General features: G+C 37.1%; 3 protein-coding genes across 4 annotated transcripts; 1 reads left to right on the top strand and 2 right to left on the bottom strand.

Moving 5' to 3' along the window:
* The first annotated feature begins 789 nt into the window (after positions 1 to 789).
* On the top strand, positions 790 to 5,027 carry LOC124629834 (zinc finger protein OZF-like). 2 transcript variants are annotated; one of them, XM_047163414.1, is made up of 10 exons: positions 794 to 1,087; positions 1,176 to 1,301; positions 2,031 to 2,217; positions 2,390 to 2,560; positions 2,738 to 2,973; positions 3,175 to 3,296; positions 3,439 to 3,547; positions 3,868 to 4,020; positions 4,313 to 4,508; positions 4,791 to 5,027. In XM_047163414.1, the coding sequence occupies exons 1-10, from the start codon at positions 983 to 985 to the stop codon at positions 4,934 to 4,936; spliced, it is 1,551 nt and encodes a 516-aa protein (XP_047019370.1). In that variant the 5' UTR covers positions 794 to 982; the 3' UTR covers positions 4,937 to 5,027. The 2 variants fall into 2 exon arrangements, with proteins under 2 accessions (XP_047019372.1, XP_047019370.1); XM_047163416.1 differs by lacking the exon at positions 3,868 to 4,020 and having other exon boundaries at positions 790 to 1,087.
* LOC124629833 (tyrosine-protein kinase transmembrane receptor Ror) lies at positions 5,016 to 10,712 on the bottom strand. The gene is made up of 4 exons (XM_047163413.1): positions 8,230 to 10,712; positions 7,737 to 7,879; positions 7,497 to 7,646; positions 5,016 to 7,384 (listed from the first exon to the last, which is right to left on the bottom strand). Exons 1-4 carry the CDS (start codon positions 10,525 to 10,527, stop codon positions 7,021 to 7,023), a joined length of 2,955 nt encoding a protein of 984 aa, XP_047019369.1. The 5' UTR covers positions 10,528 to 10,712; the 3' UTR covers positions 5,016 to 7,020.
* A 2,540-nt stretch (positions 10,713 to 13,252) lies between these two features.
* On the bottom strand, positions 13,253 to 14,781 carry LOC124629963 (thyrostimulin beta-5 subunit-like). Its single transcript, XM_047163645.1, has 4 exons — positions 14,670 to 14,781; positions 14,280 to 14,491; positions 13,888 to 14,046; positions 13,253 to 13,472 (listed from the first exon to the last, which is right to left on the bottom strand). Exons 2-4 carry the CDS (start codon positions 14,481 to 14,483, stop codon positions 13,359 to 13,361), a joined length of 477 nt encoding a protein of 158 aa, XP_047019601.1. The 5' UTR covers positions 14,484 to 14,491; positions 14,670 to 14,781; the 3' UTR covers positions 13,253 to 13,358.
* Positions 14,782 to 15,126: the final 345 nt, after the last annotated feature.

Genomic DNA, 15,126 nt, shown 5'->3' with positions numbered 1-15,126 from the left:
CGTAAGTCACAGATAATATTTTTTGTAGTTGCCTTCCTTTTATTAAGGGCTTATTACATTTGACTAAATTCAGTCGTCTAAATAGGTTTGTCTAATTAGGTTTCTAAATGATTTAATGAAAACTACCTTCCTAAATGCGATTACATTTGACTGAATTTAGTGACTGAATCATTGAATTTAGTCAAGTGTAATAAGCCCTTTAGATGGCTGGGTACTTTGCTACCGTTCGTTATAAAATATAATACCTAAGTTTAAGAAGGTGCTGAAAAATATGCTCTTCAACTGGAAGTTACTAGTAAGCACTCAACTCTGTGAATTTATTTTCTTCTTTTTGACATCCAAAACAGGTCTTCTACGCTAGCAATACTTTTCCACTCTTGTATATTTTCTGAATCTGAGATTTCCTGCCCTACATGTTCACATGGATTTTCCAGTGTGAATAACTTTTACCCAATGCATTTATGGTTCTATTTCATTTTAGACCTATTACGAAATTCTCCATCCTCTTCATTGAAGCCTCAACCAACAAGGAAATTCTATTTCAATTTATTTAAGGCTAAATCTTCGAGCAGCACAAGGGAAGGCTCGAAGGGCTAAATCTAGCTTCTCTAGTGTTTTATTATTATTACATGAATAAGTGAAGAACTTAGGCAATAATAAAAAATATTAATAGGGTAAAACCAGGTAAAAATGATTACTTAATTTATTTTTTATTTAAAAAAAAAATAGCAGCCCCAAAGTTGACAGTACAGATTCGAGTTTGAAACATACATGTTTGAAATGACCATGAAATGACAGTGACGTGACGTACCGACCGACTGACAGCTACTTTCATGATTAAATCCTTAACATAAATATCAGAATATTATTTCAATTTTGTTCATTATGTATTTCATTATGTTGTAAAGAATATGCGTTAAGTGAACTTTAAATATCATCACAATTGTTGGCGCACATTGGTGCCGTTCAAAGAAGCAACATCATGAGTATGATGGTGTGTCGAGTATGTTTGTCAACAGAGGAACAAAATTTGCTTCCCCTGGATGAAACTTTTATTAACAACTATAATTTACTAACCAATTTGAGTGTAAGTATTTACATCATCACTCTATGTATTTTTTTTTTCATTATTATTATATTAGAACAGTATTTTCATTGTGATTATGATGTTTCAGATAACTCTCCTAGATGGGATGCCACAAAACTCATGTCGAACATGTTTAGACACAGTAAAGTGTTATATAGAATTTAGGGAAAAGTCTATTTCGGCAGAAGAAACTCTAAGAGAGTTAGTTTTGAATGTAAGTATAAAGTTTTTATTCGTATTCTACACATACTTTGAGTAGAAGCTATAAGATTATTAAGTAAGGCGGCCAACTTTCCGAAAACTGAATGCGGGACTTAACCTTTCGTGAAAAGGGGGGGGGGGGTGCATTGAAAAATGATCGGACGGAACTGATAAAATAAAAACCGTAAGCAAAAAGCTATAATTTAACCTATCAATATCGTGTCACAGCGTGTACTAATGTCTTATTTTCAAAATCATTAGGCCTCACGAGTTCAGTAGAAATAAAGAGAACGAGATTATATAAGTAATCTGTGTTCCTGCACTGTTGAGCGTGCGCGCAGGTGGGTGTTGTGTAGAAGCGTGGTAGAAAAATAGGGATGCGGGACATGCGGGACGTATACAACGTTTTGCGGGACTATTTTACTAATAATTTCAAAACGGGATTTCGTCAAGCATTGCGGGACGGTCCCGCAGAATGCGGGACGGTTGGCCGCCTTATTATTAAGTAAAAGCTTAATTCAATATATTATATTTATACCACCATTAACCATTTAAGGCAGAAGTTTATTTGCTTTATATGTGTTTGATTAAAAAATACTATGAAAATTGTTAACCTATTGTGCTTATTGATAGATGAGTAATAAGGTACAATACTAAAATATGGCATAGTCTCTATTTATGTACTTTCCTTTCTTTAAATATAACAATACAAGTTCATTCATCAGTTGTTCATATTTTTCAGAATGTTAAGTCAGAAAATAAACCAAGTCTTGAAGACAGAGAAAACTCAACTACTAATGGAGATAATGATGATCCACCTGTAAAGTCTGAGATAAAAGAGGAAGCATATGACTCTATGGATGATTTTTACTCTGAATATGTAGAGAATGTTAACGACATAATTGTTAAAAAGGATGAAGATGAATATGGTACTGCATTTTGGACACACCTTTTTGTAATCCTAAAAATTATTCCAATACACTAGGCATGACAAATTAATGACATAATAATTAATTCATCCTTTGGATAACCTATTTAACCAGCTTCAAAAAAGGTCAGTGCTGGATTTTTCATATTTATTAATGCTTCTGCTTTTAACAGATGTACCTACAAAAAAGAGAAGAAAAAGGCTAACAGCTACAAAACCTACAAAACTTAGAAAAACACTAGCAGTTAAAAAACAAACAAAAAGTATTAAAAAAACAAAACCAGATAAAAAACCTACATTAAAAGAAACACTTGAAATTGAAATGAATAATGAAAAGATGTGTGGTAAGCGATACTTTCTTTATCTCAATTACAATAAAAGCTGCAATGTTTTTCTTTTTTACACAATAAAACATTTTGTTTGTAAAAATGAAAAATTGGAAAAGTATTCTTATCCTATAAAAAGCATATACATTTAACATATTGTGACCTTTATAGAATTTTTTGTATTCTAATTTCCAGGTATATGCCCAAAGAAATTTGAGGATAAAAATGACCTGAAAAAACATATAGATGTTCATAAAAACACTAGAGCATGTGTGATCTGTGGGGAGCGAGTAAATAGCTTGTCCCAACTCCTTGCACATAGAGTGACACACATACCACAGGGCCAAAATAAATGTTTCATTTGTGATAAAAAGTTCAAGTCTTCTATTTATCTAGAATTCCACTATAGGAATTTGCACATTGAAGAAGATGTAAGTCCTGACATGTTCTAAGTAACTAAGTAAAAACTAAAAAAAAAAAAATTCTATGAAACACTGTATCCATCAATGGACATTTCATAGAAAAGCAAAATATTAGTAAGCAGCATAAGATAAATGGGCCTTCATCCAATATTCCTTTTTAGCACTGACATTTGAGTTAGTGAAGACCTAAATTTTATTTAATTCTTTCAGGATAAAAAGCTTTACTGTAATCAGTGTCCACAAGTATGTCCCTCTCCAAAGAAATTCACCGATCATATGAAACACGTGCATTCTCATATTTTGAAATACTTTTGCGACACGTGCTCTAAAGGGTAAGACAGTCTATTATTTCTATACACAAAAGTTCTATCACGATTGTTAACTTTTAGTTAGATGCCAAGTACTCAAACCTGTGGAAGGGACCTAATACCTCCCCTTAAGTTAAGGCATGCTCATGCGTATTTTTGTTTTCAGTTTCAGATGCAAATCAAATCTTAAATCACATATACTGAGTCATAATACTAATAAAAGTTTTGTCTGTGATTTATGCGGATTTTCTTGTAAACAAAGAAATGGATTATATGTAAGTATGTATAATATCCAGGTTCCTTTTGATTGTTCTGCACTAACATTCCACCGTCACTTACCTACAATCAATTATTCCAAAATAATACTAAAAGTTATTCCAAAAGACATCACAGAAATTTATTATGTTTGTGTCCCAATGGCTTCTATTTATTCGAGGGTCTAGGTAGGAGGTATTTAATAAAGTCCGGTTAAGCAGTACACGGCCTCCTAGGCTGAACTGCGAGATGCCATACCAAAAAAAAAAAAAAAAAGGAGGTATTTAATCGATATCGAGGGTCGCCAGTTCTTTAAACAAAGGAGTTTTGTATATTACAGGACCATAAAATAAGAAAACATACGCCTCAGAGGGTTTACTGTAAACAATGCAAGAGACCATTCCCGAATCAGTTGAACTATGATAACCACAAGTGTCGTAAGGTGGCGGCCATATGTCCAATATGCGGCAAAGAAATCAGAGAAAGTAATAGGGTAAGGGTAACATCTACTTATTCCTTACCTAATCTACCCTTAGTTCCAAGTACAAGTACTTTTTATACATATAAAATACTAGCCGTTTTCCCGCGGTTCACCCGCGTCTCGCGAAGTGGGAACTACTGCCCGTAACGGGATAAGTCCAGTCGTTTTTGAGTTTATTCATTACAACAAACAAAGTTTTCCTCTTTATAATATTAGTATAGACTTGTCGGGCCTTAATAAATGTTACCGCATTGTGATGTCGTTCTAAGAAATTCGAAGTACTTATTACAACTGTAATTTTCAGCTATCTCGTCACATGGCGGTACATAGTGACGTTCAGAAATACGAGTGTACCCGATGTCCGGCGAAGTACAAGACGAAAGCAGCGCTCATAGCCCATATGGACAGACACGACGACAACCGCACCAAACAGTGTGAATACTGTCCCGCTAAATTCTTCACAGCGTCAGTATTAATCAAGCACCGTCGAATACATACAGGTGAACATTACAAAATTTATTGATATATCCAAAACATTAGGTTCTGCTGGCAGTTTCGCCCGCGCCCTTATGAGAACTACTTCACCCGGATAAAGAGTAGCTTGTATCTTTCCCATTAAATGGATCTAATACTGAAATATTTTTTTTAACGGATCTTGAAATTAGCTTTTTCATACAAACAAACTTTCCAGCTTTATGATATTCGTTATCTATCTCGAATTTAAATTCTGTATAATTAAGACACTACCACTGCCTTTCATAACCCAAATGACTTTATTTCAGGTGAAAAACCATATGTGTGCAAGATTTGTAACAAAGCATTTACAGGAAATCACAATCTCAAAGTTCACATGAAGGTTCACGGAGAATACTTGGTTGTTAAAAGGGATAGTGTTAAACAAGAAGATTTAATTAATGTTGCCAAGTGAAGGTAGTTGGGTTGTTGCAAACATTTATATTTGTTATTCAATTATAATTATATTATTTTCATAAACTAAAAATAAATTATTTTTTAGAAAACTTTTAAAAATTATTTATTATAGAAATACAATTTACATCTAAGTAAGAAACTAAGTGTATCACATACAAAATAAAAAGTCTTTGGCGAGTACGGAAAGTACTAAATATAAATGTTTATAAAAAAAAGTACAAAAAATGGATAACCAGTAAAATTTTACAAAAAACAAGACATCGCAGTAGTTCGGGAAAATATCAAGTCTTACTTTATACTTAAATTACGATTAGGTACTAACAGGCAAGCATACATATGCCACCAACTTACATCACACAGTTGAAAAAACAAAAAGAAAAAAGCTGGCCCACACCTAGGGTGAGCTGCACCATTTAACTATAACGATAATAATCAAAACATAACCGGCCGTGTGAGTTAAATGGTGCAACTCACCCTTAAATTACAATCTTAATGTTCGGAAGATCTAGATACTGCTGATGTTGTCTGGTGGGAACACTGAATTATAACAATCACTCATTTATAAGGGTATCAAGCTAATAATACATAAGAAATATGCAGAACTGAGTAGCATTTCAAAAAACCTGTTTCTGTTTTTGAGCAGACTCATGGAGTCAGAGAGATCAAGTTTTGATGCGTCGGTAACACTAATAAATATTACACATACTGTGTATTTAGTGAGATCGTATTGATATAGCTCCCAATGTAACCAATATGAATGATATAAATCTTAAAGCCGGTCAAAAATTCCAGTCCACTTTGTGTGAAGATTAAACGCTAATGTAAGTACATTATTGACAATTATGTAGTTTTGATATTTTCAGTCAGTCTTATAAGCTAATACATCTGAATTTTTGAACCATCTATTTAGTTGGAACACACACTTTTCGCATAATATTATATGTACTTTTTAATATTATATCTATGCAACAGAAATACTAAAATCTCGATTTAAAGAAATGCAGACTACATGAAAGATGTTTCAAAATGTATGGGGCCAGGTATTTGCACACCGTACCCAAAAAAATGGAATATAAATAGTTTTCAATCATCCATTCACTTTTAGTTGATTCTGTTTGGTTGTAAAACACAGGGATGCACACTTGAAACGCACTGTGTATATATACTAATACCGGATTTGAAACACCTTTAAAATATTTGTTTTATAAATAAATACTATATTTGGAAGTTGTATACGAACCACAGACCTTAAGGCTTTCTGGAATTAATACTATTATGTAACCAATAACATGTACGTATTCAAAACTTAAGTAATTAACTAGTTGGCTGGTACGTATGCAACTAAACAATATGTACTTTCAAAAGCATTCCTTGCTATATTGTTTACTTACACCTAAATATATAAATTATCTAAAATAAATAATTGACAAAAAATAATAAACTCATTAAGGTCTTATTTGGACTAATAACTAAATAAACAGATAAGTAAAGCCAATTAGATTTACTTAATATAAATTGGTTAGCCAAAATAATTAGGTACTCATTTACACTATAGTACACAACCGTTATTAAACCTACACTTACGATGTTAGTATAAAGGAACTAATGGAAATAACTGAAATCTTATTAATTAATCGAACTCGGCAGTATATTGTCATATTAACAGACAAGAAAGGCAAGATACCTATTAACTGAACCTGTGATAATGAAACGCAGTATTGAACATTTGGAAGTAATCTCTCAACAGGCTATCCGCTCAATATGCCTAAGGTAGGGGAACGACGCTATTAGGTACATAAACAACATAATATGAAGACTAAAGTGTTACAAAAACTACATCTTTTTACAAACCTATCTTAAACTAGAACACTTATTCTCAAGTGTAAAAATGCATAAAGCAAAACATGTCGAATTTTGGCTATCTATTCTACCAAGGAGTCGTATACAAATGGAGTTTAAAAACGCACGTCTATAAAATCGGCCACAAGGATATAAGCGCAGACAGGCGATGGTGCAACTTTGATAAATAAAGTGAGAAAGTTATAACTCCATTAGCTAACTACTCCGTGATTTGTACCATCCTTAAATTTCGTTTCCGAACTGTGAGTTGGGTAGTATCCTAACAACTGTGTCTTTCGTACCTATTTTGTCTGTGTCTATAAGCGATCCGGAGCTATGTTTTTTTGTTTTGGGACCAAGGGGTGGTACCTCACTGCAAGTGGAACAGTTATCTTCAGTAACTTTGGAGCTGGAACCTGCATTGGTGAATTTCTTGAGGCTGCCGGTTGCGAGGGATCCGTTGGAAGAGGAGCAGTGAGGAGGGAGCAACGGCACTCTCTCTTGTAAGTCGCGGCTGGACCCGGATGGCCGGTGGCTGAAACCGCTGCTTCCTGCCTCGGAAACTGCTGTTTCTGGACACCCGCCAATGTTTATCCATTCTTGGATTCTGGAATTATTTTTACGTTAGTCAAAAATAAAGAACGGAAATATAGCCGACGTGCGTTCTACCTATAAATAAATTAATTTAATATTGAATATTTCGTCAAACTGAAACATACCTATTAACAATTTCCTCAAAATTAGGTCTCCTTTGCGGCGTGTGTTTCCAACAGTCCCTCATGAGAGCGTACATAGGCGGAGGACAGCTCGCCGGCGCCGCTAGTAGCTCACCACCACGGACCATCGATATTACCTCTTGATTACTATACCTGTCATAGAGAAAAAAAATATTAGCAAAGAGGACTTACTAGAAAGCATGTGTTACCAAATGATAATTGGTAATGGGTAAGACTTCTTACCCATAATACGGCTGAAGCCCATAGCTGTATATTTCCCACAGCACAACTCCATAGGACCAGATGTCGCTCTCGGTGGTGAATTTACCGTAGAGTATGGATTCTGGCGGCATCCACCTCACAGGCAGCAAACTTTTTGATTGTACCTGTAACATATCGCATGAGAGAATTAGTGATCTGTTGTAATAAGCTAATAGAAGATAGATGCAAGAAATATACCCCACTTTCATTTTATAAGTGAAAACTATGGGAAATCTACACTGCTTGAGCGTTGAAATTCCAATGCGCGTGATGCCCTGAGATCTTCGATAGATAGCATGATAGATAAACTCGCGCGACTTTGTAATATTGCATGCCAAGCATTCACGGCCATCAGTAACCATTCATTACATTTTTTACTCATGCATATAATACGCTTCAATAGAGATAAGGTGTTGCAAGTTTTTCAAGAGATAAAGTGCATGCAGATTCTTTTGAATTTTCTAAAAATACTTACTCTATAATAATCCGAACTGTAGATATCTCTGGACAGTCCAAAATCTGATATTTTGACTATAAAATCGTCAGAAACCAAACAGTTCCTAGCCGCTAGGTCTCTGTGAACATAATGATGTGAAGCAAGATATTGCATGCCAGATGCAATGTTATTCGCAATATTTAATAGTCTCATCGGAGGTAAACCCTTTCCTGAAGGCGGCGCCCGGCCCATCAGGAACTCGTGAAGATCTCCGCGAGCCATAAACTCAAACAACATGCACAAGGGTTCTTCTCTCAATGCTACACCAACAATACAAACTATGTTGTCATGGGTTAACTCAGAAATCAAATCTATTTCTCTTCTGAAGTCTGCCTGTGTTTTAGCAGAAGCATTCTCTTTCAGTGCCTTCACTGCCACAAATTGTGTTTCACCATTCTTTTTCAGAGCGCCCTTATACACCTTGCCAAAGGCACCTTCACCCAATTCTTCTAAGAACTTTATTTGAGAGAGTGAGTATTGTGGAATGCGGAGCACACCATTACCTCTAGTGTTTCTTGTCAGATGAGGTTGATTAGCAATATTATTCGTCAACAATTCACTCATTTCTATCGGTGAATTCAGTCTAGAATTGCCATAGATGTTCTTATCAGCATTTGGTAAATTGATATCCCTAATTGTGGCAGCATTATTCTTATTTTTGTGTCTATAACATAAGCAAATAATAAATGCAATAATTGTCAGAGTCAAGACAAGAAAAACTATAACAATGTAAATCCAGATTTTGTGAGCACATTTTGGAATGTCACAAAGATGTTTATCTGTTTTGCCATCTTTTTCTATGATGCACCATGGCTGCTCCCTAACTCCTCCAGGGTTTCTACAGTAACTGTGTGTTCCAGCGAGTTCAGGGAAGTCTGACAATGTGACATGTAACTGTTTAGACCATTCAATACAAGGCATCCCATTGTCTGCTACATTAACCCTGCCTAGGTATCCACTGCCATTTTCCCAGTAGCATTCATCATCAGACACCATTACTGCACCAATGCTAATCCTTAGACAGTCAGGATCATCTTCTGGCAAATCCTGACACTCTTCAAGGGTTAACTGCTGTCCTATATGAGGATGCCTCTTAGCTATGGCATATTCTTTCTGGCACAGTTCATTCTCCAATATCTCACAGTCTTGTTTGCAGACACGTCTCAGCACAGTTGAATTGTATCGGAAATTGAACATTGCTGCAAATGAACTATTCGAATCTGTGTACATGCTAGGCAATTTACCCAAAGGCAAGTTTTCAAAAACTATTTCTGGTAAGTCATCCTCATTATCTTTAATGGAAGAATCTGTCTGGATAGAGAATAGCTTTCTGGTCTCTCTGTAGAATTTTCTGTTTGTTATAAAAGGATCTCTGCAAATAGGAAACGTTGAATAACAGAGACTAGGGACTGCATACCCTTCACAGCGAGGACTTATGTCATTGGAGTACTTGGTTACTTGGAAAGCTTTCAATAATTTGTCTTCGAGAACTGCCTGACTTGTATTATAAGGTATGTAAACAAACTGTCCTTTTAAATGCTCAGCACAAACCCTACCCAAGTATTCCTGACATATTGGCTCTAATTTTTGTGGTTCAGTAGAATTAGTCATATTTGTATTCAGTGTCTGTATATTTTCTGATAACAAGCCAGGTGTAGACTGAACATTAATATCCAGTTGGCTGTAGATATCTGTATTAGGGAAAAGTGATGCATATGTGGGAATCTCATAGTTCTCAATACCTTGTTCAACTTTTAATTGTGATGTTTGTTTCTTTTCATAATTCTGTTTGATGACACAAGTGTAGTTGCCTTTATCAGATAAAGCTAGGTCCTTAATTCTCAGATTTGTACCTATGGTGCCATTAGTCTTATCGATTTTAGTAGTTATTTTCATTCTGAGTGTTGAATTATCATCTATTATTCGATTGTCTTTTAACCAGTACACTTTAACATTTTCTAACAGTTTCTGCTGTATGTGATCAGGGGGTGCTTCTTTTAACAAGGTTGCAGTTCCTTCCTTACTCTTCGTATATTTTTCAACCTTCGTATAATTCATTATCGCCTCGCATTTGAATCGGACATCACTTTTAGGGGCTCTGGTGATAACGGCAGGCAAGGTTTTAGAAAAGAAAATATCAAGTTTTATATTCCATACTTTTTGTTCCGATGTTGAGTTGGATTTCAGCAACGGGATAGATTCGGGTCTTTCGGAGCTTGAAGGTTTAATAACACACAAATAGAAGCACAAAACAATAAATACACGCCAGTGTTTCATGACTAACACTTCCCATAACACCGATGCCTATCACAGTTATTCATCGAGCGCTTGTAACTTATAACACGAAGTTTTCGTTCGAACGGCACGAGAGAGTGTTTGTTTAATTGATTGTTTTTCACTACAAGGTCTTTCTTTTTATTTTAAAATTAATAAAAATTGCTAATGACAGCGAAATAACACCAACCAATATCATTGACAAACTGGGTTGCCGTAGCCAGAGAAATTTTTAATCACATCATGTAAAATAATTGCCATTTTAGAAAAATATGAATTACACGCAGAACTTTTGTTTTCGCCTTTTGGATTAAAGCGTGAGGGAGGGTTACTTACGCTGGTAACGCAGCTATTCAACTGCCGGATTCCCTCGACCTTCACTGGTCTACATCATCAGGTCAGCTCCAAACCTTCACCATTGCATAGTGTTATCAGACATACGCCTTAGGCCTCTGCCTCGAATTTTGCGGGCAGCGGGGCGGCAGCGGCGGCGGCGCGGGAGCGGGGCGGGCAACGCATACCTGTTCTCGAAACTAGCGGGCAGATCGCGCGGCAATATAGCAGTGTCGTGTTGTGTTCTGTTGTGTTTGCTGTTCCATATGGGTGTCCTCTCAAAGATGGCCAAAATAACTAGCTCTTGCACGTCCGAAGACATTTTACTACGTCACAAAAAAAATGTATAACACTATGCCTACAATGCAGACGCCCAACGCGGGCGGTCACCGCTTGACTGGAGCGCACCGCTCGTTGCCCGCCGCCGCGCCGCTCCCGCGCCGCTGTATTCGAGGGCCGGTCCATTTGATTATACGCGTAAGATCCTGCCGCTCCCGCGCCGCCGCCGCCGCCGCCCCGCTGCCCGCAAAATTCGAGGCAGAGGCCTTAGTGTCAAGTTTTTACCCTGCGTCTGCCTACAATTTGGAAAGTTGTCCTCGATTTCTCAGAGTTCAGATCTTCAGGTCAAGATCTTCTTCAGATCTTGACCTGATGATTATGGGACCACCTGAGAGGTAAACCCTATCGAACAAAAAATTTTTGCAAATCGGTCCAGGCGTCTTCGAGTAATCGGTGAACATACATAAAAAAAAGATCCCGACGAATTGAGAACCTCCTCCTTTTTGAGAAGTTGGTTAAAAAGTGCCAGACTGCTCGTAAAACTCTTGTAACCCTTGTAACATAATAACGTAGATGTCATAATATTAGAATATCAAAATAGTACATAGTATTATTGACAAAGTATTAGGGGTTAAAGTATGAAATTGCCGTTTTATTCTAGTAGGTTTTTGAATTGCCATAGAGTCTTCATGGTTTGAGGTTTTCGAATGAAACTTTTTTCACATGGTTTCTGTGATGTTCTTCTTTTAAAAAATGTGAAACATTTGATTATCGATGTTCAATTGTTTTTGTTATTCAACTTAAACAAGAAAGATGGATACTGCGAAAATTTTAGTAATTTTTGAATATGAGTTCCGCGGAAGTAAACGGCAGAAACAGCCCGCAATATCAGTGCTGCATTTGAAGAGGTGTCTGCTAACGAACGCACCGTGCGATTTTGGATTAAACGCTTTCGTGGTGGAAACTTCGACTTGAAGAACGAGCCACGAGGAAGACCGCTTGACAGGTGATTAACGAGGAATTAAGAGGGACGGTGAATGCCGATCCTAGTCAAACTACCCGGACACCCAGACGAACACCGAATAATGTTAAAAAATTAGCAGTAAAACAGCGACGACTCATGAATCGACCTTCACCGTTATTGCTCCATGACAACGCGAGACCTCATACAGCAAGAGAAACCGTTTTAACTCTTCAGGAACTGCAGTTGGCAACTATTCGTCTTCCTCCATATTCGCCAGGCCTTGCTCCAACGGACCATTTTTTTTTTTTGTGATTTGGACAATTATCTGCGTGACAAGAAGTTTCTTCCCAGGAGGCAGAACAAAATTCTTTCACACAGTTTGTGCAGTCTAGATCCTCAGAGTTCTATCGCAAAAGCATAAATGACCTTCCTATTAGATGGCCGCAATGTATATGTCGGAGGCGACATCAGGATGGCTGGCACTATCGTCCGACATCAGGTAGGGTAATCGAGCAAAGAGATAACTCAAACAGAACTCAAAACTTAGAAACGTTTATTCAAATTAGTCAGAACAAAAGACAACCCCCAAAACGCCCGCCCTTCGCCACTTCCTATGTGTTTTGGCTGGGAAGAAGAAGTGGCGGAACAAACTCCCCAGCAACACATGTCTGTCTGTCAGGTTAGAAGAACCTTTACATTTCAACATAGATCTACAACGGTACTACAACACTAGGTACACTAGACGTTACGAAAGGCAGTAACGCGACAACTCAACGAATACTCCACGAATACTCAATGAAGACTGAACCAAGACTGCACTAAGACTGAACTAAGACTCAACCGAGAGTGAACTAAGACTGAGCTCCGCGGACGCCGCGCTGACCGCCACGACTCCGCCAAGCGCGCCAAATTGTTGTTTTCCCCGAAAACGCCACCAGAGGGCGCGCTTGCGGCTCGTTCAGTGACCGTACTATTGACTATCTCCGACATATAGATAATAATGGCAACTATTTTAATTAAAATAAGTTTGTTAAAAATTAAAAAAATGACTACAATTTAGATTTTCAGTACAAATCGGCAATTTCATACTTTAACCCCTATTATTATTGACAGTCAATCTCTAGGCTCTGTAAATAATAACCTTAATGTAAATAGTATTTTTTTATTCAATACCTATTCATAGAAAATAACTTGCAACATTTTTTAATTATAACTAAGTCCATTCGCACGTTTGCTATTAAACATTCAGTAGAAAACTCTAAAGGCTATTTTGTTCCAGCTCTTCTTCTATTTCTTCTCTTAGAACCAGTCCACCAAGGAGAGAGGAGTCGGGAGGAAGCCACTCACAGCTGGTGTCCTCTGATGAACATGCCTAAAGAGAGGAATGATAAATTGATCAATAAATTGTCGCTAGAATAATTAAATATTGGGTGCCTACCTTCTTATCTACATACAACATACCTACTCATTAGCCATATAGTTCTTTACCATGACTTTCACTTAGTTCCTAAGCTAAGTTTCTTATAGCAAACTTTCTAATAAATAGACGACATGTTCGATACCAACAATGGATTTTAGTTTACCCAATATGTAGGTACCTATTTAGTTAGCTTCGTGTTGTTAAGTTTAGACTCACCACGCCTCTGAATGTCCGAATAAAGCTTTCTACTCTGGACACTTACGTACGTGTGTAGATCTCTGTTTTTACACTTACCCTCATTTATCCCTGTTATAAATATGAAGGTCCATCACTTAGGTTCTAAGTTTGAAAATTGCCTCTGACTGACCTGACACCTGCATGAGGTGGCTTCAACATAATGGTATATGTCGGTGCCAGGCTGCACGCCAGGGTCGCAGTGGCGCAGCTTTACTGATGCATGCTTACGGTCTCCATGCACGCACACAGGGTGATGTGATTGTTTGTATGGGAACTGCCAGTCGGAGATCTGAAAGTAACGAAATTATGTAGTTTCCTTCCACCAACCAATTGATGCTAGGGAGAGAAAAGGCAGGTGACATCGGGTAACGTTGGAAACAGTCGACAATGTGGTTTCCTAATATGTAAGTAGGATAGCTATATACCTCAGGGTATATAGCTCAAATATATCCTACCTCCTTACAATACACTCTGCAGTTTGTTAATTCCCTCTATACGAAAACTTGTTTCAGTCATAGTTACCTCATAAGAAAGACAATATCCTCCGCAGCCCATGATCTTGACGTCATCCCAACACCTTCTCCCATTGAGGTCAGTTTGCATCGCCTTGTGTGTATGTCGTTTGATCTTGCAGCGTCCAGTAAGAGAGGCGCCCGCGCAGACCAGCGCCCAGCAGAATAGCAACGTCAGGGTTGTGGCACTCACATTCCTGATGAGTCCCGACATTTTGAACACTGAAATTATTTTTTCATTTAGATCTTAGGAGATCTTAAAGAAAGAACCTTCTAACACAAAGCAACAGTATTACAAATGAGGAAACTTTTTAAATTGATTTACATGCAGATAAGAATTTAAATACAGAAAAGACGGGAACGGAATAATGGTGACTGGATGAAGACACTGATTCCAAACCTTGTCAAAAGCTTGCTGTTGAACTGTGTGTTGAATCTCCATAGCGAAACGTTTTTATAAAGGAGCAAAGTGTACGTCACGGCATTTCTCTCACTTGGCTTCACACGACAATGGCGCACGAGCCATTAGCCAAGGGATTGCGCCGTTAAACTGAATAAAAATAGAGAATCGTCTTTTAGATTGCTTACATAAAATTTGCATGATTAATTTTGTGCGTTCTCAGAAAGACACTCTACACCTCTAGGTATCTAAGACGTTAGCGTAGGTACCTGCTATAAGCTCAGCTACTTTCGTCATCTATACAGTAATATTTCAATTGTCTTTGCCTTTTTTTCACGATGATCTTTCTTTTTGTACGCCTGTGTATTTTATCCAAATAAAATATCCGTTTATATTTCAATGTAACTTAGTTTATTTACCGAAATATCCAACATTTTTCATAACTCACATCTCCAAA

This window comes from Helicoverpa zea, chromosome 4, assembly GCF_022581195.2.
Source record: "Helicoverpa zea isolate HzStark_Cry1AcR chromosome 4, ilHelZeax1.1, whole genome shotgun sequence".
NCBI lineage: Eukaryota > Metazoa > Arthropoda > Insecta > Lepidoptera > Noctuidae > Helicoverpa > Helicoverpa zea.
The sequence above is the reverse complement of the archived record's forward strand: the minus strand, read 5'-3'. Positions and strand labels throughout refer to the sequence as shown.